This window comes from Phyllostomus hastatus, unplaced genomic scaffold, assembly GCF_019186645.2.
Source record: "Phyllostomus hastatus isolate PE091 unplaced genomic scaffold, TTU_PhHast_1.1 phas_contig_495, whole genome shotgun sequence".
Classification (NCBI taxonomy): Eukaryota; Metazoa; Chordata; class Mammalia; order Chiroptera; family Phyllostomidae; genus Phyllostomus; species Phyllostomus hastatus.
The window spans coordinates 9178508-9199987 of NW_025333895.1; the positions used below are offsets into that span (position 1 = coordinate 9178508).

A 21480-nucleotide genomic window follows, 5' to 3' on the forward strand; every position below is an offset into this window, starting at 1 on the left:
CCCTCAGGAGGGAGCCAATGACCAGCCGGAGTGCTGGAGAGTGAGCACAGGGCAGGGGCCACTGGGGGCGGCGGAAGGTTCTGGGCCTGGGTGAGATTTCTAGTCACTGCTCATCCTTGGGGGGGCCTGGGGGAGCCGTTTCTGCTCCAAGACCCTCGATTCCCTTTGGTGGGACCACAGGTGCCTCTCGGGTGTTTGGGGACAGAGTGACAGTGGCCAGCGAGGGCCCGGTGGTGTGAGGCCCGTGGAGCTCCTGGCTGACCGGGGTGCCGTCTGCACCGGCAGACTGGCGTGGTCCCAGGAGAGGTTTTCTCCTTGGCTGCAGACCGAGGCCTGAGGCGGGCTGGCCCGGCCCCCTCCCAGGCCTGCCCCTCGCAGGGAGGGGGGCCTCCCCTCCCGGGCCGTCCCAGGTTGTCAAGGTGACTGAGGGCCGGCGCTGCAGCCGCCGGGCCCAGCACCCCACAACCACCCCGCCCTGCGGCTTGCTGTGTGGGAAGCCGTGATTTACTCCCCGCAGTGCGGGGCCCGCTCGTCCCCGTGGTAATGCGGCGGCTCAGGGGGCGGGTGGCCAATCCACCCCAGCGGCACCCGCCGGGGTGTCGGTGGGCCCTCACCGGCCCATCCATCACCCCCTCTCTCCCCAGAGGCTGAGCCGAATTTTGCTGAGCTGGCTGAACGGAGCCTATCCGTCACGCCCCGGGGACGCCGAGAGCCCAGCTGCGCCGTACGGGGGGGGGGGGTGGGGGGTGGGGGGGAATCTCCGAGGGGCGGGAGGAGGGACCAGCAGGGGCCCGCGGGGACAGACTCAGCCGAGGCCTTCTCTGGAGGGAGCAAGGCCACCCCGGGTGTGAGCTTTATTGTCTTGTGAACTGGCACAGCCTCTGCCCATTTTACAGATGAGAACACCGAGGGGCGGGGGGCGACAGGGGCCATCGCAGTCACGCCCGCACCAAGAGGCCCCCATGCTTCAGAGGCAGGCGTGCTGGGGCCAGGAAGAGCAGGGAGGGGCTTGGGGAGACCCCCCCACCCATCTCCCTGGGGAGCTGGCGCCCAGGCCCGAGCCTGGGTCTCTGCCGTTGCGTCTGCGGTGGCGGCTGGCGCTTGGCTGGGACGGTTCCCCTCCGAGTGGGCGAAAGTATCTATTTACCCTGCAACGGAGCCATTTCCGAGGCGAGTCGCTAGCTAAGTGGCGGTCCTGCCTCCGTGGGCGGGGGGCCGCCCACCAGGAGGAGAAAGCCGCTCTGTGGGGGTGAGTTTCGGCAGCACCGGCACCCGACCCTCGCGCTATCGGCGCGGCGCGGACCTGGGGTGCAGCCGGGTGGGCGGAGTCCGCCCCTCGGTCCACCCAGAGGCTCGCACCCGGGAGGGAGCACTGGTGCCCGCAGAGACACGGGCGGGGATTGGGGGCACTGGGCTCCGGACCGCCCCGCTGGGTTGTCCTGGCACCTCCTCAGAGGGCTGAGGAGGGGGTCTCGGTCCGGCCAGTCCGGGCGGGGCGGGGCGGGGGCTCTCGGGGAACGCTCGGGCCGGGCAGGGGAGGATGCTGGGGTCTGTGCCGTGGTCTCAAGCAGGGGGGCGCTCAGGAGGGGCTGGTGCGAGCCCACAGGGGTGGCACGGAGGGGCGGCGAGGGGGCAGCCTGCCGCTCAGCCTTTGCCCCCACCCGTGACGACCACGGTGGGGCGGGCGGGGCACGCGCTGGGGCGGGCCGGGCACCGAGGGGCGGGCTTCTCCAGCCGGGAGGCGATTTTCGGCAGGGGCTGCAGCTCCCACTCCCCCTGCAAGGAAGGCACCGCAAGGTAAACTGAGGCCAGGGGGGCGAAACGGGGCACCCCCTCCCCTGCCACTGTTCCCAACGACCTCCTGGGGCCCTGTCCTCAAACTCACCTGGTCCCCAACCAAACTCACCCTCCCCCACCCCCGGTGGCTGCTTAGGGCCCCTCCCACTCCCTGCCCGCCTCCCACCCAGAAGCAGCTGGCAGAGCCCCCCGGGGGCCGGCTGGTGTTAGCCATCCCCACCCCAGGTGGCACCACACGCCATGGTGGCCGCCACGGCCGCCCCTTGCCACCCTCCCGGGCCTACATCCGCCTCTCCCTGCGGCTGGAACCCCTCAGTGAGCCATTAACCCGGCTCCCAGAGGCCCCCAGGGACCCTGCGGAGCCGTCCCCCCAGCCCCCCTCAGCTCTGGGTGTCCCCCGGGGTCCGAGACGAGGAGGGAAGCGGCTCCGGGTGTCAGACGGTTGGGTGTCTCACCGGCCCCTCCCGCCCGCGTTATTTTTAGGCTCTGGGGGAGGGCGCTGGCACCCCGCTCACAGCACCCCGGTGCGCCCCGAGATGCGATGTTGCCAGAGACGAGAGCCCGCCTGCCCACCCGCGTGGGCGCTATCCGTCTCTCCCCCTGAGGGGCTGTCTGTCTGTCTGTCTGTCTGGGCCAGGCTCTTTCCACCAGCTTCTCTCCCGGGTTTGTGTGAGTGCTCCTCGCCGGCTCCCTGGAGGGGAGCCCTGTCACCCCGCCCGGGGGTCCTCCGGGGCCCGGGGCCAGCATGCACGCCCAGGGCCGGGGCCAGGGCCGCGGCTGTGGGGACCCGTGGGGGCCCCCTGCGCCCCCGCGGGGAGGCCCACCTGGAAGCGGACGGCGGAGGACTTGTTGCAGTGCATGGAGATGGGCGCGCCGCCGTACAGGGCCCGGAGCGTGTCCCGGCTGAAGGAGTCCCAGGGCACCGCCTGGAACTGCTCGGGGGCCGAGAGCTGCTCGGGGCCCGAGGCCTGGGGGCAGGCGCAGGTGTCCTCACTGTGGAAACTGGCGGGAAGGTGGGAAGCAACAGCCATCTGGGCTGTGCCCTCGGGGGCAGGGGGGAGCCCCGCAGGGCACGGGGGCACCGGCCGCAGACAGGCTGGGGTCCCCAGAGTGGCCCCCACCCCGGGCACCGGCTCCACAGGTGCTGCCCGCACTGGGCCTCCTCACGGGCGGGCTCAGCCCTGTCTCCGCACCCCGACGGCTAACAGCCTCGCCCTACCACCTCGGAGGGGCCGGGACGGCCGCCCGGGGCTGGGTAGCGGGTGCTTCTCCGGCCAAACCCACGGGTGACGCCGGCCACGGGCACCTCGGGGGGCAGCAGAGGGGCGCTGGCCCTGCTCCGGGAGCCCGGCCTGAGTGCCTTGCCTCCCCCTCTGGGGGCCTGGGGTCCCGCAGCTGCCCCCCACCCCCCGCCCCGAGCCCAGGCCCAGAGCGCTCCCCGGGGCCGCCACCTGTCCACCATGCCGAAGTACTTCCGCAGGAAGCCGGGGTCCACTGCGCTCTTGCAGAGCTCCAGCTCCGTCCGCGGGTAGTAGTGCACGTAGTTGACGCACATCTCCTCCTGGATGCCCAGGCCGCCCTGCGGGGCGCGGAGGGCGTCAGCGCCGGCCTGCGGGCTCCGTTCAGTCTGTGCGCTCAACCATTCAATCAATCATTCATTCATTCATTCATTCATTCGCCGACCGGAGCCCGGTGGGCCCTGCACTCTCTCTGTGGCCACACTGCGTGTCGAATGCCCGAGGGAGGCACCTCGCCCTCCGCAGCCCACACTCTGGGGGAGGACGTCGAGTCCTCCTGGACGTGGGGACAGCCCCCAGGCGGAAGCCCCAGGCCGCAGGAGCCCCAGGGTTGGGCGGCGGGGAGAGGTCAGGGCCACGTACCACGGTGGCCAGCGTCCTGTCCTCCGTGTTGTAGGTGCAGGAAGTGATGAGCATGTCCCCCTGCGGAGCCAGCAGACGCCCATCAGCGCCCGCCCACCTGGGGCCGTGGCCCCTGAGCCCCTACACCTGAGAGTCAGACGCTGAGTGTCCCCAGGGAGGGACGACTCCTCAGCTTCTGGGGTCCCTCAGGGCACAGCCGGGCCCGGGCAGGCCGGCCGGTGACGCTGCAGGCTGGCTGACCCGTCACAGCCCTCAGGGCCCTTGGGCGAGTCCTGGGTGGCCGGGGGCTCCCCTTCTGCCTGATCTGAAGTGCCGCCGGCCACTGCCGCACCCTCATCCCCCGCTAAAGCTCTCGGGCTTTGTGGCCGGCTGACCGGGCGGACAGACACACCTCACCCCGGGCGCTGTCTGGTCCTCACCCCCGCCCCCGTGACCCTCACCAAGCGACAGCCTGGCCCTGCCCCGCACGGACGTGGGGGAGACCCTTGCAGAGCGCCCCCCACGCCCCAGAGCTGTCTGCCTCCCCCGACCCGGGCCCGCCCCTCCGGCCCGACCGGGCACTCACCGGGTACACCGACACCATCTTCTTCAGCATGCGGATCTCCTGGGAGGGCGAGGGCGAGGGCGAGGGCGAGGGTGAGGGGAGGGGACTCCCCTCAGGTGGCCGCAGACCCGGCTCCGGAACCTCCCCAGCCCTCTGGGCCGGAAGTCTGTCCCAGCCCCTCGGGGGAGCCAGGACTGGCTCCAGCTGGCTTTTGCCAGGAGGGGTTGGAACGAGAAGGTGGGTCCCCAGACAGATGTGACCACTGGGCTGCGTGGGTCCCCCAGGTCCCGCAGTCGGCCAGACCGCGGGTCGCGCCCTGGGAGTAGACGCCCAGGGGAAGGGCTGGCCACCGCGCACCCTGGCAGGTGTGCGGGCCTCGCCCAGGACAGGGCCCCGGGACGGGGGCGGTCCCCTGGCCGTGGGGAGAGAGCAGGGCAGGCGGGCCCCCACCTGGAAGTGAGGGCTGTAGTGGTTGTCCCTGTTCACGACGGCCCTCTCCCGGCCGTCCCGGGCCAGCACCGTGACCACCTTTCTCCCCGCCAGGTGCGTGTGAAGCTGAGAGGCAAAGATGTGTATCCCCGAGGGGGGCAGGGCCTGCGGGGAGGGGCGCAGCAGGGTCAGAGCCTGACCACGCGGGTCAGCGCTGCCCTCCACGGGCTGGCAGTACCGACCTCGGGCCCCGGGGCAGCACCGACCCCCGGCCACGGGGCGGAGGCGGCCCCCCCAGACTGACACCTGCACCCCTGGGCCTCGCCTGTCTCCCGCCAGCTGAATCCCGGTCAGAAAGACTGGAGCGGCAGGCAGGCGAGTTGCCGGGAGAGACACGCCGGTGTTGGAAGAGCCCGCCCTCCCCGGCAGCGGCCGGCCCCGGAGCCCAGAGGCCGGTTCGGGTGCAGCCGGCGTCCCCTGGGTCCCCTCTTGAGCCCCAAGGGCCAGCAGCCCACTCTGCATTTCAGTGACCGGACCAGCTGTGTGTAGCAGCTGCGTGGCCGGCCATCTCCCCGGTGAGACGTCCCCCCAAGTGCACAAGGACCGCCCCGCAGCCCTCTCCCCCGGAGGGACCATGGGCAGCATCTGAACACCGATCCCCAGGGACAGCTCGGCCAGGCCAGGACTGGGGGAGGCGCGCGGGCACCCAGGGCACGGGACTTGGGGGTCACGCCCACTCCTTCCGGAGCTGGGTCGCCCACTCTGCTCTGGGTGTTGGTGCCGACGCCTTTGCACGGGCCCGCGCACGGCTCTGAGAACCGGGCTCCCCAGCGTCCTGTGCCCCGGGAAGCGTGCTGGCCTCGGCCGGTCCGCCCCGGGGGACGTCCACGGTGAGAACCGGGCTGGGCCGCGCGAGGCAGCGGTTGAAAGGCAAGTCCCAGGTCACACGTCCACCTCGCGGGTGGATTGTTTTCAAACACGCCGCGTGCGGGGGCGTGGCGTACGTGCCACGGCGCGGAGTCTGGGAGCACCGAGAAGTGCCGCTAACCGGCCCCCTGGGGAGGAGGGACGAGCGCCCTGGGCGGGGCCGTGGTGGCCAGCCGCACCGCCCGAGTTTGCCGTGGGCGCTGCAGGTCCAGCCTGCCCCTGGGCTGGACGCCTGTTTCCCAACGCGACGCCGGGGGTCAGGGTCACTGGAGCAGGGCGCGGAGCGAGCAGGCGCCTGCCGTCGCTGGAGCGCAGTGCGCATGCGTGCACCCGCCGGTAGGCGGTGCCTGGAGGCACGTGGTGCCGGGGTGGAGGGGGAGCCGCAGCCCCCTGCAGGGCCGCAGCGGGGAACCGACCGGGGCCCGGGCCGCACTCACCGTCCGGGTGCAGTTGTCGGTGCAGTAGCCGGTGAGGACGAACGCCGTCTCCTTGGGGGGGATGGCCATCACGGGCGTGTACACCAGGCCCAGCTCCATGATGCCCGCGTGGAAGCGCCGCAGAGTGGCCGTGTAGTGCAGGCGGATGCCCGAGGAGTCCCTGCGGCCTGAGAGGAGGGGGCGGAGGTGGGCCAAGGCCTCCCCTGCCCCCGGGCGCACTGGCCCCAGCTGCCCTCGGGCAGGAGGCGGCGGGTCACCCCTGCTCCCGCCCGCCTACCTGCGTGCGTGCCTCTGCGTCCCCACACCTGTCTACACCGGGCGGCGGCCCCCTAGCGGGTACCCACACCCCGCCACACCCACTGGGGTGTTTGTGCGGATCCTGAGTGGGAGGCGTGATACAGGCAGGGGGCAGAGAGCGCTGTGGGGGCAGGGCGATGCCTGCAGCGGGTCGGGGACTTAAACGCCCCCGCTGGCTTCAGTGCTGCCCCCCTCGGTCCAGGGGCCTGAGCTGGAACCGGCCTGGGGGGCCTGCGGGGGCCTGTGGGGGCGGTGTGGGCCAGGAAGAGGCCTGGAACTCGGCCCGCCCACAGACCCCTCGGCCCCTCGGCAACCTGCGGAGGGAGGGGGCGTCTGCCCGTGGAAGTAGACAAGGAGTCTCAGGTGCCGGCTTTTGGAGGCCGCCCACGGGATTCCTGTGGCTGCTGCCCTGCAGGACGGGGGCACACCCAGGACGCCCACGGAGCGCCCTCTCAGGACAGACCGGAGCAGGCATGGGGACCCCGGAGCAGGGCAGCCCTGAGGGGCTCCCACTCGGCCTGGGGCCCCCGTGGTCAACAGCATGCTGGGGGCCTCGGCTCCGCGCCAAGGGCCCTTCCTAAGGAGACCTCGGGGCTCCTCGCGCCGCAGCCCAGCCTCGCTGGCCGGCTCCTGCCAAAGGCGCTCATTGGAGAGGCCACGGAGCTCCCTGGGCCGCCTGCCAGCAGCCCGTAGGAAGGTCGCAGAAGCCTGGGGACGCTGCCACCCGCAGGCACAGCCACACGGCCAGGCGGCTTCCGGCGGCCTTCCCCGCCGCCCCACCCCTGCGTGGGATGGGTCAGTGGCGGGGTCCTGAGGACCCCGGGGCCGAGCAGTGGGAGAGTCCCGGGGAGAAGAAAGGGGATAGGGGATGGGTGGAGAGTCCAGGTAACTTAAGAATCATCGTCCCCCATTTACAGATGGGGAAACTGAGGCTCAGAGCCTGATCAGACATGCCCACACGTCGCAAGGTCGCAGGCCCGGGAAGTGACGAGCCGGGATCACAGCCCAGGGTGTGGCTGGGGGGCGTGGCTCCCAGCTCCTTGGCTCGGAGGTGGAGCCAGGAATGCCCCCTCCCGCCCCCTGCCCCCGTCCCCGCCCCCCGCCAGGTCCCAAGGCGGCCTCCGTAGCTCTGGGCTGATTGCATCAGAGGATAATAATAAAGAGGAGATGCAACTGGCTCCTGTGGGGACGCGGATTAAATAACAAAACAACCGAGGAATTCTGGTATTTATGGAGACGCCGCCCACCTCCCATCTGCGGCCCGGCAGGCGCGCCCTCGCGTCTGGTCCGCCGGCCCAGCCACACGGTCGGTCGGGGAGAGACGGGCTGGCCCGGCGCTCAGGGGACCTGTGGCTCCCGGGTTTTAAATGGGCGATAAGTCCCGTCTCGAGCTAAGGCCGGGGCTGACTTCCGTCCCCCTCTTGGGTGCCCCAGGCGATTCCCGCGGCGGGGGAGAGGGGCGCGCAGCCAGCGGGAGCCGCCTGGGTCACGCGGGGCGAGGGCCCACCTCCACGTGTGAGCACTACAAGCGCGAGCTTTCGCACCCTCCAAGGGGCTGAGGGGGGCAGTGAGCAAGCACGGCAGGGCGGTCACCCATGCAGGGTCACGCCGCGAGGGACCCAGCCTGCCGCTGGTCATCTCCCTGGCACCGTCTCTGCTCCTCGCTTTCACGAGCTGAGTGCCCCTGAGGGGAGAGAGCAGGCGGGGGCCGCAGGCTGTGGGGCTCCCTGGTGGGGAGATGCCGGCAAAACAGGACCACGGCCGCCATCCCTGATGCGGTGTCCACTGACTGTCCACCCTCCGCCGCCGTGGCCCCAGCCACTGCCACCAAGGCCCCAGCTCACACTCCCCGCCCCACGCTGCAGCCAGGACGCGCACCCCAGAGCCAACGCGTGGCCTGGCGCTCTCAGTTCCTGGCTGGCGACCACAGCGGGGCTTGTCACCTTGCTGGACCTAAGGCCTGGCACCGTACACGGGAGGGGGGCGCTGCCGCCGTGCCGCGTCCCGCCCAGGGGCCCGAGGCCTGTGTCTGGGCAGCAGACTCAGCAGCACGGGGACCACCCTGCCCGCACCCGCGCTGGACCCACCGCCGAGCAATCCCACACGGTCACCTCGGACGCCAGGGGCTCGTGCCGCCGGGAGGGGCAGTGGGGGGGGCCCCCGTGAGCCGCCCCCCGCTCGCCGTCCCGACTCAGGGCGCACGGGGGCTCTGCTGGGAGGTGTTCCGTGGAGCAGGAAGGAAGCTCACGGCCAGAAATGCCCCAAACTGCACCAGGGGACAGCTGGCCCCGAGGACAGTGCTGGGGGTGCTGCCTCCATCGGCCAGGCCGCCAGAGGGGGAGTGCTGGGCAGGGACCGCCGCGGCCAGGCGATGGCCCCTTTCCTACCCTCGGCCCGGCGCCGTGTCCCCGCCCAGGCTCCTCTGGGAGGGCCCAGCCACCGGGCGCAGGTGCCGGTGGGGCACCTAGTGGGGGGGAGGGGCAGCCACTCGTCCAGCGGCCTCGCTGAGGTGACTTCTGGGGGTGGCGGCACATGGGACCGCTGCGGCCTGAGGCCTCTCCCCTCACCCCGGTGCCCTGGAGTGGGTGCTCCACGCACCCTGATGCTCCCCGCTGCTCTGGCTGGCCCGCCACGTGAGCAGGGGCGTGGGGGGAGGGTGGGCGGGCGGCAGTTCCTCAGACCGACCCGGCCCCTCACGGCTCCTCACGGCTCTGGGGTCAGACCGGCCCCGCTAGGCTCACGGGCGGGCTCGGTCAAGGCCAGACTCCCTGGCTCCAGGAGTCCCCGCTCGCTCTGTGGGGTTCCTTCCCTCTGGGCCTTCACTTCCCCACCTGCACAATGGGCACGCAGGAACCTCCACCGCCTTTCCCAGGGGCTGGCAGCTGGCACGGCGCTGCGCGCACGGTGCTGAGCCGGCCTGGGGGGGCCTTGCCCGGGAAACCCGCTGCAGTCGGGGGGGCGGACAGAGGGCAAGAGACAGGAGAGGGGCCGTGATACGACGGGCCACACGGGACACGGGGCTTTGGGAGGACCCCGGAGCGGACCGGAAGCCCCGACTGTCTTCCTGACTCAGCCCGGCGAGTGGAAGGGGCTGGGGGTGGGGGGGACAGGGAGGGCCCTGCGGGGCGGCCCTGGGGGAGCCTTACCTCGGATCTTCAGCGGGTTGTGGTAGTGGACCTCCAGGCGGAGGAACCGGGAGGACCCGGGGCCCCCAAAGGCAAGGCCGGCTTCCTCCGGGTAGTAAAAGGGCTGCAGGAGGGGGAACTGGGCATCAGGTTCCGCAGCCCAACTGGCAGGCGGGGGGTGTCTGGGGGCGTCCCGGATGGCACCCCCCCAGGACGGTGGGGGCAGAGCCCGGGGGCCGGTGTCGGTGAGGCAGCTCCCCCGCAGGTGGGCAGTGCGTCACCGGCGCCCACAGGGCTCCCGGACTCGGGTTGGGGGGAGCTGGTGCCCCTCGGCCAGCCGACCGCCTGAGCCCCTGCCAGCCTCCCCCAGAGGGTGGTGCACCTGGGGGAACCCAGGGAAGCCCCGGGGACACAGCCCAGGGAACTGGCCTGCTGCCACCTGCCAGCCCGGGGACCCCTGTGTGCACCCCTCCCCCAAGTCCAGCTGGGGCCTGAGGGCCGTCCCGGGGCTTTTGCTTTTTTATAGAAAAGTAACAAAGGCTAGAAAAAGTCTCCACGGCCTCCAGGGCTCAAAAAGGGGGGGTCTGTGGGCAGCTGGGGGGAACTGGGCCCCCCCCCAAGCAGAGCAGCAGGGGACACAGACAGGTGGGGGCCGAGGCCCCCCAAGAGTCCGGGGGAGGCTGGGGCACGCACCTCGGCGCCCAGGGCCCAGGCGGCCAGCACGTGGCGGCAGTGGTTCAGCCGCTGGGGTTTCATCTTGGAGTCGCAGGGCCCGCTGTAGTGGGACTCCTCCACCTCCGCGGAGCACTGGAAGACCTCCATGTGGTGCACCAGGGCCTCGTTGCCCGCGGTGATGACGGGCTCGTACTGTGGGGGGGGGGGGGGGCGCTGACTCCGGGGCTCCCTGCCCCGTGGAGGGCCTGGCCCCACACCCCCCCTCCGTGGGCCTCGGCCTGCCCATCTGCACAATGGGGGTGTCAGGGCAGGGGAGTTCCAAGCGTGCGTCTGGGGCTCCGGAGTTTGAGGGTGGGGCCTCCTGCCTGGAACCAGGTAGAATCTTCCAGAAGCCCGGGAAGAGCCACCGAGGGAAGGGACTGAGGGCCGTTTCCTGACGGGGGGTTGGGGGGGGTGGGAAAGGACTGTCCCTGCGTGAACGTGGCAGGCAGGGTCTGTCTGCACGAGGGCACAGAGGCTGCCCCGAGGCCGGGCCTGAGCCCGGGGACCAGACGCAGCCGTGAGCCCGGCCGCCCGGTCCCTGCCGGGAGACGTGGGGTGCTCGCTCGCACGGCCCCGCTGAGCTTCGAACCCTCTGCTGGGCACGGGGATGCCCACGCCCAGGGCCGTGTGGGTGCAGCAGCAGTGCCGGAGTGGGGACCGGACCACCACCCCCGGCCGGAGGGGGGGATGTGGTCGGGGACAGTCCTACCACCAGGGCAGGGTTTAGGGTAAGCGAGTTCTGAGGTGAGCTGCGTGTTAATGAAGGGGGAGGCAGCCAGCCAGACAGACAGACAGACAGCCATTCCAGCCCCAGGGGCAGGTGCGGAGCTCAGACAGCAGCTGCCTTCGGTCCCGGCTGGGACGCCGGGGGCGCAGAGGCCAGGGGAGGGGGCAGTGAGCGGGGCCACGAGGTCAGCTCGCCCTGGCGGCTGCAGGTCGGCCAGGGTGCCTGGGGGCAGGGCGCCAGGCTGAACCGGGACCCCGGACGGCGCCCCGGGGCGGCAGGGGGAGCCCCCCCCCCACGTACCATGACGATGTGGTGCTGGGAGAAGCCCTCGGGAAGCAGGGCCATGTGGCACCAGTAGGTGGTGGTCTCGGGGGGCACGGTCACGTTGGGCACGCGGATCTCCCTGGCCCTGGTGTCGGCGGGCAGGGCCGGCGTGGGGATGTCGGGCTTCAGCAGCTGCACCCTCTGCAGCCCGGTGCGCAGGCCCGAGGTGTTGAGGGCCTCCAGCGACGGCAGCGGCTGCTCCAGGAACCCGTACACCAGGTGGACCGTGTCGTCCTGCAGCCGAGACAGGGCGCTGCGCTCGCCCACCCTCGCCTGGCGGGTGGGGGTCCCAGGCAGACCCAAGGGGACACGGGGCGGGGGTGGGGGGGTGGGCAGGGTGCTGGCTCTCTCTTCCACTGCTGGGAGTGTGAACCACGCACACCACCACGCACAGGAGGTGGCATGGGGCACGCATGACGTGCTTTACCGGCGGGTGTGCGTGGGTTCACACACATGGCGGCAGCTACGGGCTCCCCAAGTTCATGGCCACGTAAACCTGGGAGCCCCGGGGCCGCTCCCTGCCGGGGGCGCCCAGAGTGGCAGCCCCCGGAGGACCCTGTGCCAGGTTCTTGGGAGGGTCCCCTGCCGGCCCCACACACTTCCCATGGGGCCTCCCTGTCCTCCTCGGGCGTACCACCGGCCCGTGCCACTGCCACACCACAGCGGTGACGGCAGATTACGGTGGCAAAGTGCACTAGAGAGTTAGAAGGCTTTTGTCTCCGCGGGGGTCGTTTCTCCCTAACAGGGGTCCTGGAACAGCGTGAGAAGCCTGCGGGACCCCCTGCAGCTGGGAACTCCTAGACAGAGCTGCGCGGGCCTTCCGGGCCGTCCCACCCGCTCTGCACCTCACAGACGGGTAAACTGAGGCCAGAGGAGGACGGGGTCTGCCCCCGGGCCTCGGAACAGGCGGGCAGCAGGGCCAAGGTGGGGAGCCAGGGCTCCAGGGATCTTTCCAGAATTCCACCCGGAGGCGAGGGCCCAGGAGGAGGAAGCGTTGGGGGCGAGATCCCTCGGGTCCCACCCAGTGTGCGAGGCCAGGGAGGGGGAGGCCTCGTCCGGGAGCCCGTCCCCTGTGTGTCCTGGGGGAGGACAGGCTGGCAGCAGGGGAGGCCTCCCCCTGCTCGGTCCTCGCCCCGAGCCTCTGGGTGCCCCCTTGGCTTCCTGTCCGTGGTCCTGGGCCCGGGGATGCCGCCCCGGGTGCGAGAGTGCTCCCCACAGCCCAGGCCACCCCGGGCTCAGGGGCTACCCACCTCGATGAGGTAGTCCCGCGGGTCGCAGGTGCTGAAGGGCCTCCGGAAGAGCAGGGACAGGCCCTCCGGGGTCCTCTGGGCCTGCAGCAGCTGGTAGTCCTGCTGGGCATCCAGGTGGACCTGCCCCTGCTGGTCACTCCAGGCGTCCTGCGGAGCCGAGGAAGGCCTTGGAGCCCTGCGAGTCGAGCGAGGCTGGAGCGCAGGGTCACAGCCCCAGGGCACGTGGCTCCACAGGACACGCCGGCCCGGAGGGTCTGGGGTTCCGGCTGGATGGGGGCTCTTGCCCCCTGTCCGGGTCTGCCTGGGGACAGCACTGCCGGCCTCTCGCCCTCGGCGACCCCGAGGCAGGGCTGGCGCAGGCCCGCTGGGGTCCCAGCTGCTCCGCCTCCCCCAGTCCCCGACCTCCGACCTCAGACCTCCGTCTGGCTAAGCAGGTGCCATGGCTGGGGAGGGGGCCTTCAACGGATACGGCTCCCACTGGTCTGCAGATGGGGGTTCCTGAGAGTGCCTGGAGCCATGGGGTGGGGCCGGGGAGGGGGGCTGTACTGTGCCAGGGGCTTGAGGGCGCGCTCAGCTCAGGCACCCGCCCTGCACTCACACGCCCCTGCGCCCGGTCCCAGCCGGGCTGGGGAGGGTGAACCGAGGAGGCCCGGGGCGGCACTGAACCTCAGGCATTCTCCTGGGAGGTCAGGCAGATGGGGCTGGCCCCGCCCTCCACTACGCCCCGCCCTCCACTACGCCCCGCCCTCCACTACCCCCGGCTGCTTCCCTCCCGAGGGGGGAAGTGGGGGCGTCCGAGGTCCCCCGGAGGGGCGGCTGGAAGGGACCGCCCCTCCCCAGCAAGCAGGCCTCGCTCGGTTCCCACTCAGGAACGCCCAGGGCCTTGGCTTGCTTCCAGGGCTGACGCGAGTTTTCTTCGTCTTCTGAGAAGGAAGAGCCCGCCTGGGGCTTTGCAGACACGCCCCCCCGAGGGACGGGCTGATGGGGGGGGGAGGGGCGCCGCGCCGGTTCGCGGAGGGACCGACTTGGCACGGAGGCAGAAAGTGCGCCCGCGACACTTGCCCGTGAAGTTTGCGGGAGATCGAGAATGCATTTGGCGAACATACGGCTTAAGGGAGAGGAGCGAGGCTGACATCTGTTTGCACAGGAATTTGTTGTGCAAATGAACCGCGGTGGGCCGGCGGGGGGTGGGGGTGGGGGGGGGCCGCCGGCTCTTTTCTCGGCTGCGGGTGGTGGGGGAGGGGCCTCCCAGACGGCTCCCTCCGAGGCGCTGGCCCCGGCCCGTCCTACCTGGGCAGCCCGGAGCAAAGGGCCGGTGTTCCCGCAGCCTCGCCCTCACCCGGGACCGGCACGGTGCAGCCCCGTCGTGGCGTCACCGGGATCAGAGGGGACACTGTCAGGGGCCATTGTCGGCTCTGGTCAACCCAGGAAAACCCCGACAACTGTGGAGGGACACTCTGCCCGCCCCCCCCACCACCGGTGGGCACGGAGGCCGGAGTCCGCCGGCTGCCTAGGTCAGCTCCTCTCCCACGGGCCAGCCCCCCCCCCGGGACCAGGTTGGAGCCGCTCAGTTCGCAGATGGAGAGAGAACCTTCCAGATTCAGGACGGTTACCCTCCCTGTGTCTGTCTGCATGGAGAGCTGGGGTGAGTGCTCAGAGAGGTCCCGGTGGCCAGGCCCATCTGGGGAGGGGGGGCGGGTGCCTGGGGCAGGTGCAGGGCCCCCACCCCGGGACCTCCTTTCTCTCCGTCAAGCCCCCAGAGATGTGCTGGTGGGACATGAAGGGCCCCCCCCCCGAGTCCACCCTCTACAGCTTGGACTTGATGGCCAGGGGTCCAGAGCTCCGCTCCCCGGGTTCGTGGCACACCGGGGGTGTCTGCGCCCACTCCGTTCACCTGCGTGTGCAGCGCTCGGCCTGCTGGGGCCGCGTCCGGGGCCCGCAGTGTGTGCCGGGTGCCACCAAGCTGGGTCAGGCGCGAGCACAAGGCCCTCGGAGGGTGTGGGGCCCACAGCCACGGGGGTGGGGGAGGGGGAGGCGGCAGCGGAGCCGTGCCCACCCGTGTGGCCTGTGTGTCCTCCCCCCGGCCCCGGGGCACGGGGGGCCCTGCTGTGTGGGGCGCGCCGTCTGGGACCCCCGAGGGCGTCTCCGTCTCATTTTCTCCTCGAATCAGCACCTCCACGGCACCCAGGCCGGAGAGAAGGGGAGGAAGGCCGGCAGAGGGGGCTGGGTGGGGGTTAGGGTTAGGGGGGTAGGGAAGACTCACCCCGAAATAGGTGGTGGCCCCGTCCGTCCAGAGCACGACCAGGTCAGCGTTCTGCAGCTCGCCGCGGTCCGACATCCCGAACAGCACGCCGGCCCCGGGCTGCCGCACCAGGAGCCGGAAGTGGACCGTCTCCTGCGGGTAGCTGACGTTCCAGGCCAGCTCCAGGGTGCCCTCGGGGTCCAGGGGGACGCGGTGGGGCCAGGGGCTCTCGGAGGGCTCCGAGCCCTGCAGTGCGGCCACCAGGATGACCAGGAAGACGGCCACCATGGTGCCGTACATGGAGGCGGCCTCGCGCGCACTGGGGCTGGGCACCTGCATGGCGGGCGGGGTGAGCGGGGCCGTCCCACCGGGCCATTTATACCCTGGCCCTCGGCGGGGGGCGGGCCCAGGCTGCCGCAGTAATCGCATTTGTCTGGCAGAGAATCGAATTGTCCCGCTGACCCTCCCACCAGCTCGCGCCCCGGGCCAAACGCCCTGCCTGCCTGGTTCTCTTAATCGGCGCTAATGGCTCATGGGCCTGGTCAGTGGGGGTCGAAGCAGACTGGCCGTGTCCCCTCAGAGCTGCCCCAGAAGAGCTGTCGGAAAGCGGCCCCCGGCCCTGCAGCCAGAAAGCCGGTCAGGCGCACCCCCACCCCGGGGCAGGCGTTGGGCTGACCACCGGGGGGGCTGGCCCATCCTGTGCCCCCACAGCTTACGGGGTGGGCCCCGTGCCACCCCGTTCATGGGGGCGGGCTGAGGGAGACCCCAGGCTGGTCTCCCAGGTGACCGGTGAGCCAGGAGACCCTGCTGCGGTGGGCCTGGCCCAGGGGGCCGCTTCTGCGATGCCGGAGGGTGGACCACTTTCGGGCTAAAAATAAAAGACGGTCCCCAAACAGGCCCTGTGTGCAGACACTCGCTCCCCGGCTGCGGCTCCGCTCCCCCGCAGGCTCCAGCTGGCACCGCAGCTGCTGCAGAGGGAGTGGGCGCGGTGTCGGGGTGGGGGGGGCGCGGGGCACGTTTCTGGGCGGCAGAGTCGGTGATGCTTTGCTCAGGGGCACAGCGTAGGGGGTCTTGCTGCTGGGGGACAGACGGGGAGCAGGGGTGTGAGTGGCTGGGCCGCTTCCCTGTCTCCACAGCTCCCAAACCCTTGACATCATCTAGCCGAGAGCAGGCCTGGTGTGAATTCGGATCCTCCCCGGGCAGCCGGCCGGTTGCCCTGGTTCTCCTCACACCGGAGGGCCTTCCCGTAGCTGGGTCCTAGGGCCCTGAGAGCCTTGGGAGTCAGTCCCACCACCTCAGTCCTTCTCTGTGAAAAGTGGACTTGACACATGCTGCCACTTCCAAGAAGTCCTCCGTGATTGCCTCCTGCTCTGACCTCAGTCCTCTCGCCTCAGGCACCTGACTCACTCCCTCCCTCCCTCCTGCCCTCTCTTCCCCCTCCATTCTCCCTCCTCCTGTTCCTCTCTCTGTGGAGAGACTAAGAACCCAGCCACAGGGACACAGTGATGTCACCAGCCAGCACCTAACTTTCCGTCCTTGAATATCTGCAATGACGCACTGTGAGTAGGCGGCACCGGACTTGGTGCCTCAGGGAGGAGAGACTGTGTCTTTGTGTGACCATGAACTCTGGAGAATGTCCCAGCCCTCCCCTGGCCCGGTGGGTGGTGCCCTCTGCCGCCCAAGGCCTGGCAGTCCAGCAGAGCCACAGCGGGCAGGAGACGGACAGACGGAAGAAACGGAAGGCCACCGGGCCCGCCATCCCGGAGGGCATGAGGAGCTGCGGGAGAGCCCCCCGCATGGCTGGTGGCCGGCACCAGGGGGGCACCCAGCTGCTGGGCCTCATGGTGGTGGATCCCACAGGCTTTTAGGCAGGATGGCCTGGGTTGGGCGGGTCAGGCCTCGTTCTCCAGATTCTTCCCAGAACCTCGCCCCACGTGCCACGTGCGGGCATCGGGCACTGGAGGGCGAGGCGCACACCTGGACATGCACGTGGGACCCGACGCCCTGTTCTGTGTCGCTCGGGGTGTTGGCGCTCCAGATTCGGCCCCCGGGGGCCCCCCGGTGGACGACCCGGGGGCGCTTTCCCACCCGGGCCCCGCCCCACGCGGAACCCAAGCAGGCGGACGGCAACAGGTGCTTGTCCACTGGTCCCGGGGTTCTGGGGCCTGAGAGGTGGGGGGCCCGGGGGCGGGAGACCCCTGCGGCTGCCGCATCCCGCGGACACAGGCGTGGCTCTGCCGGGGGGCGGGGGCCGCCCCTGCTCCAGCTGGAAGGAGGCCGGTGCATCGGGCTTCCTCCACAGGGGACCACATGGGTCCGGCCGGCTCCGGAAACGGCAGCTTCCGAAGGCTGGGAGTGACGGGGAGCGTCCGAGTGTGGCTCTCGAGGGGCCGAGCTGGACCCGCTGCCCGTTGCCCCGCTGGCCCTGCCCTCCGCTGCTGTCCCCGCGGCACACACACACACACACACACACACGCACACACGTGTCACCGCCGTGCACTGCCCCGGGTTACCAACCAGCTCCCTCTTGGCGCGTGTTGGGGTTTGCTTTTCAGTTTCAGCGCGTGGTGGCAGGGGCTCAACGGCCACTCTTGCACCCGTGTGCCCGTGACTCTTGGGGACGGAGCCCCGAAGCGGCGGGGACTGGTGGGGCCGGGGCAGGCGGGCTTGCCCGCCGAGGTCCAGGTTCCCGGCACCTCCGCGGTGCAGGACCCTCGCCCTCTGGCTGCCCGGCGCCCGCCGGGGACAGCGTGGCTCCCCCCCACCCCCCGCCCCCGCCCCAGAACAAATTCGCTCTCCCAGGCGCCCCGGCTCTGGCCCCGCCGACGGCCGCGCTCGCTGTCGGACCAGGCGGCTGGCCCCCGGCCGTGCCCCGATGCGTCACATCCACGCGGGCAAATCCAATCAGGATCCGAGCGCCGGGCCATCTGCTCTGCGCCGGGGAGGCTGTGCCGGCGAGCAGGTCTCCGTGCCCCGGGGCGCTTCGGACCTCCGCGCGGCCGAGGGGAGCGGCGGTCTGCGCACCCTGATCCAATTGTCCCCCCGCTGATCAGATTACCGAGACACTCGCCCGATAACGCGCCCGGGGACCGAGGCCATCTGCCGCACGTAGGGGGGGGTGTGTGGGGGAGGGGCACTCGGGGCGGGGGCGGCCCCCTCTCTGACGGCGCTCCGCCGGGATCTGGACAGGGCGTCCCGGGGACACTGGCCTTGAGCGGAGTCACGGCCGAATGCCTGTCTCTTGCCTGGACCCCAGGTCTGCATTTGAGGTCCCCCCGGCATGACACGGCCACAGAGGCCACCGTGTGGTCATGCTCAGGGTCCCGGGGGGGCACACCTCGTGGCGTCCCCGGTGTCCCCCCCCTTGTCTGCTCTGGGTGACACTGTCACCAGCGCATGGTGGCTGAGACCCTGTCTCAGCGTGACGCGGTGTCTTTCTGACCTCCAGCCGACCCCCTTCCCCACCTTTGGGCAAACAGAGGCTTCGGGACGCCGCCTGGAGGGGCAAAGGGCAGCCCCAGGTGAGCCGGCGTCACCGTCCTCACTCAGAGGAGGCCCCGAGAGTCATCGGTCACTTCCGTGCTGGCGTCATTTTGGTCGCTTCCTGCTGTGTGGTCTCAGGCTGCTGAGCAGATCCCAGTCCTGGCCCCGGGTCAAAGTGCCATCCCAAGTGCGGGGCGGAGGCCGCCCAGGCCCACCTGCTGTTTACCGTGCGTTTAACAAGATTCTGAGGCTTCAGTCAAACAGGAAACTAAGCTTACTTCCCCCCCAAACCCCAACAAGTGTCAGAAAAAAACTTTTAGCCTCACCTGAGGATATTTTTTCATAGCTTTTAGAGAGAGAGGAAGTGGGGGCGAGAGAGACACACACACACACACATCAGTGAAATGATACCCACCCCGGCCGGGGACCAAACCCACAACTTAAACACGGGTCCTGAGCAGGAGGCGAACCCACAGCCTTCTGGTGCGTGGGGTGATGACGGTTCAGCCCATGGAGCCCCCCTGGCAGGGACAGGAAAAAAAGTTTTTAAATTCACAACAGAATTGGTGTAAAACAACGAACACGTCTTTTCAGAGGATCAGAATTCTGTTAAGAATCGTAGAAAGATTCGAAGAAAGAGACAGCATGAGGAGAACACCTTCTAGAAGGTTCCTGGCGAAGACGGTGCAGGAACAGCCTGAGGCCCCCACGCCCAGCGCCACGGAGAGAAGGTGGGCGGGACGGCACGTTCTTGGGCTGCGGCCACGGAACCGACAACCGGACCCCTCCCCCCTCCCCCACTGTGCTGGGCAGCCGAGGGCCCCCGAGTCCCCAGAGTAAACCAGGGACCAGTCACCGGCCGCACAGGACACTGACCAGGGCACTGCGGGCCTCAGGGCACCCCCAGCCAGGGGAGCAAGTCCTCGGCTGGACGCTGGGACCTGTCCGCCTTCCGCGGCGGCTCCGGAACCGACGCCAGCGGCGGACGGAGGGGCGGGGACTGTGCTGGGACGACCGGCGCCTGGGTCGCGTGACCAGGCCGGGCGCAAAGGCCGAGGGAGCAGAGAGCCCTGGTCCCCGACACCGAGGCCCCGGACACCCAGGGACGGCTGGCTCCAGACGGCAGAGGGAGACTCGGGGAGAGGCATAATTGCTATCTTTGGAGGCTGGAGAGGGGTTATCGCGTGTGTGAGTCAGGAACCGGCTTTCACAGGAAAGAGCTAATTAGAGAGCCCGGGCGTTTAAAATAGCCGGGCTGCCGAGCAGGAGGCAGACGCGCGTGCGAGGAGCACGTCTGCGGGCCGGTGGGGCCTGGCGCGCCCCCAGGGGTCCGTCCCAGGGGGCGGCGCGTCGGGTGCCGCCGGGGAGCGGCGGGGGCGGGGGGCGGCTCGGGTGTCACCGCCGCCATATGGGCGTCCCCGGCGGGGAGGAGCCGGGATGGAGGGCGGGAAGGGGCCAAACATCCGCCCCCCCCCCCCAGCCGTAGAGGGACCCCGTCTTCAGGCTCAGAGGGCTCCCGGGCCAGGGGCCGAGCACAGCAGGAGCCCTGGGCCCCCTGCAGGCGCTGGCGGGGCCGGGGGCGGGGGTCTCCAGACCTGGGGAAAGAGCGAAGATCCCCCCCAGGGAGGGCTGGGGAGCAGGGCCCCGAGGGCGAGGGCGGAAGTCAGAACTGGGGCGGGGCCGAGAGGGACAGACGCCCTGCCCTGCGCACCGGTGTGGTGGGCTGGGCCCCCGGCAGGGCTCCTGGGGGCGACTCTGAAATGACGGGGACACAGATCGCCCCCCCCTCCCGGGATCCGAGAGACGGTGCGATGCGCCCGCCGCCCCAGAGCCGGCACTGGGGTGGGGGCAAAGCGGCGCTCCGACCTGCGGGCCCTCGGGCCCTTCTCCACTGGCCCCCCCCTCCCCGCTGGAAGAATCACTACAGGGCGGGTTCCCCCAAGACCCGAGCCCTCGCCCGGCCAGGCGGGCCGCGGACAGCGGAACCCCGGGGGACACAGAGGAAGAGAGTCTCGGGGGTTTCGGGGTTACCCGGGTTGGGGCCGAACGTCTGGACGGCGGGGTGTTTCCAGCGTGGGAGCGAGGCGGAGAGGGACTTTGTGAGCGCCCCCGTGCTGGCCGCCCGGGTCTTCCCGGCGCTCCTGACCCACTTCACTGTGTGTCTGCAGACCAAGCCGCTGCCGGGAGCTCAGCGGAGCCCCCCCCCAGCCCCCCCACCCCTGGTCTGCGCTCCCCGGGTGCCGCTCCCCAGGCCCAGTCGACGCGTCGTGATGACCCGTCCCATGGGGCTGTGGTAACAGGCGCGAGAAGGTCGATTCCAAAAAACGCTCCCTTGGCAGCCGGCCGACGAGTCAGCTTGCCGTTGCCCTGCTGCCTCTCGCTGGGGGGCGCGCATCCACCGAGGACCAGCGCCCGGGTGTCAGCGGGCAGCCGCCTCGTCCGGCTCAGTACTTGTGTCCCCTGTCTCCCTTTCTGTCGGCCCCCCTGGCCAAGGGGACGCGGCCCGCGGTCGCCCAGCTCGGCTCCCCCCACCCCCCCCCGCGGGCGATCCCGGAGTGCCCCACGGGCGCGGGACTGGCTGCGGACGGTCCCCAAACACACTGAACGGCCGGCCATTCCCTCTCCATCTTTCCCAGCCGGCCCGCGGGCCGACGTTGGCCGTGTGCTGTCTCAGCATCTGTGCAGGGGCACCGGGGGCCCCCCCTCTCACCTTCCCCACCAAGGGTGCCAGGCCGTGGCCCCTCCACCCTCCTGATGACGCGGGGGGGCCCCCACAGCTCACGGGCAGCCGGCCACGAAGTGTCGCCGACAGATAAAGGACAGAGCCGTGCTCCTGGGGGCCAGGTGTCGTCTGGTGGTGAAGGCAGCCCCCACCTTGCGCTGGCGTTCTGACTCACGGGGTCCCCACCAGTGCGCAGAAACCCCCCTCCCCGTCAGGGAACCACACAGCTCCACGGTGCATAGCTCCCCCCGCAGGGAGTGAGGGCAACAAGGACTTACCTTTTTTTTTTAATTATTCTATTTATTTATTTTTAGAGGGGGAAGGGAGGGAGAGAGAGAGAGAGAGAGAAACATCAAGGTGCACTTGCTGGGGGCCGTGGCCTGCAACCCAGGCATGTGCCCTGGCTGGGAATCGAACCTGCGACACTTTGGTTCGCAGCCCGCGCTCCATCCACTGAGCTACGCCAGCCAGGGCCAAGGACTCACCTTAAAGAGGTGCCGTCTGGGTCAGCCTCACCTACCTTAGCTCGTCTGTGCGTTCACAGCGACCCTGCGAACGGTGCCGGGGCTGCTGCTGCCC

General features: G+C 70.5%; 1 protein-coding gene across 1 annotated transcript; it reads right to left on the reverse strand.

Moving 5' to 3' along the window:
• Positions 1 to 850: 850 nt before the first annotated feature.
• DBH (dopamine beta-hydroxylase) lies at positions 851 to 15035 on the reverse strand. Its single transcript, XM_045846073.1, has 12 exons — positions 14718 to 15035; positions 12455 to 12601; positions 11181 to 11438; positions 10130 to 10303; positions 9458 to 9560; positions 6015 to 6181; positions 4672 to 4815; positions 4243 to 4281; positions 3678 to 3737; positions 3249 to 3376; positions 2622 to 2799; positions 851 to 1776 (listed from the first exon to the last, which is right to left on the reverse strand). Exons 1-12 carry the CDS (start codon positions 15033 to 15035, stop codon positions 1645 to 1647), a joined length of 1848 nt encoding a protein of 615 aa, XP_045702029.1. The 3' UTR covers positions 851 to 1644.
• Between the last annotated feature and the right edge of the window lie 6445 nt (positions 15036 to 21480).

What these genes read in the sequence shown, in the direction of transcription:
- DBH (XM_045846073.1), bottom strand. Translation starts at nt 15,035, where the DNA reads ATGCAGGTGCCCAGCCCCAGTGCGCGCGAGGCCGCCTCCATGTACGGC. An exon ending in TACTTCGGCATGGTGGACAG is followed by an intron (nt 2,800 to 3,248) that starts GTGGCGGCCCCG and finishes CCTTCCCGCCAG; the next exon opens with TTTCCACAGTGAGGACACCT. An exon ending in CCTCCGCCGTCCGCTTCCAG is followed by an intron (nt 1,777 to 2,621) that starts GTGGGCCTCCCC and finishes CCTTCCTTGCAG; the next exon opens with GGGGAGTGGGAGCTGCAGCC.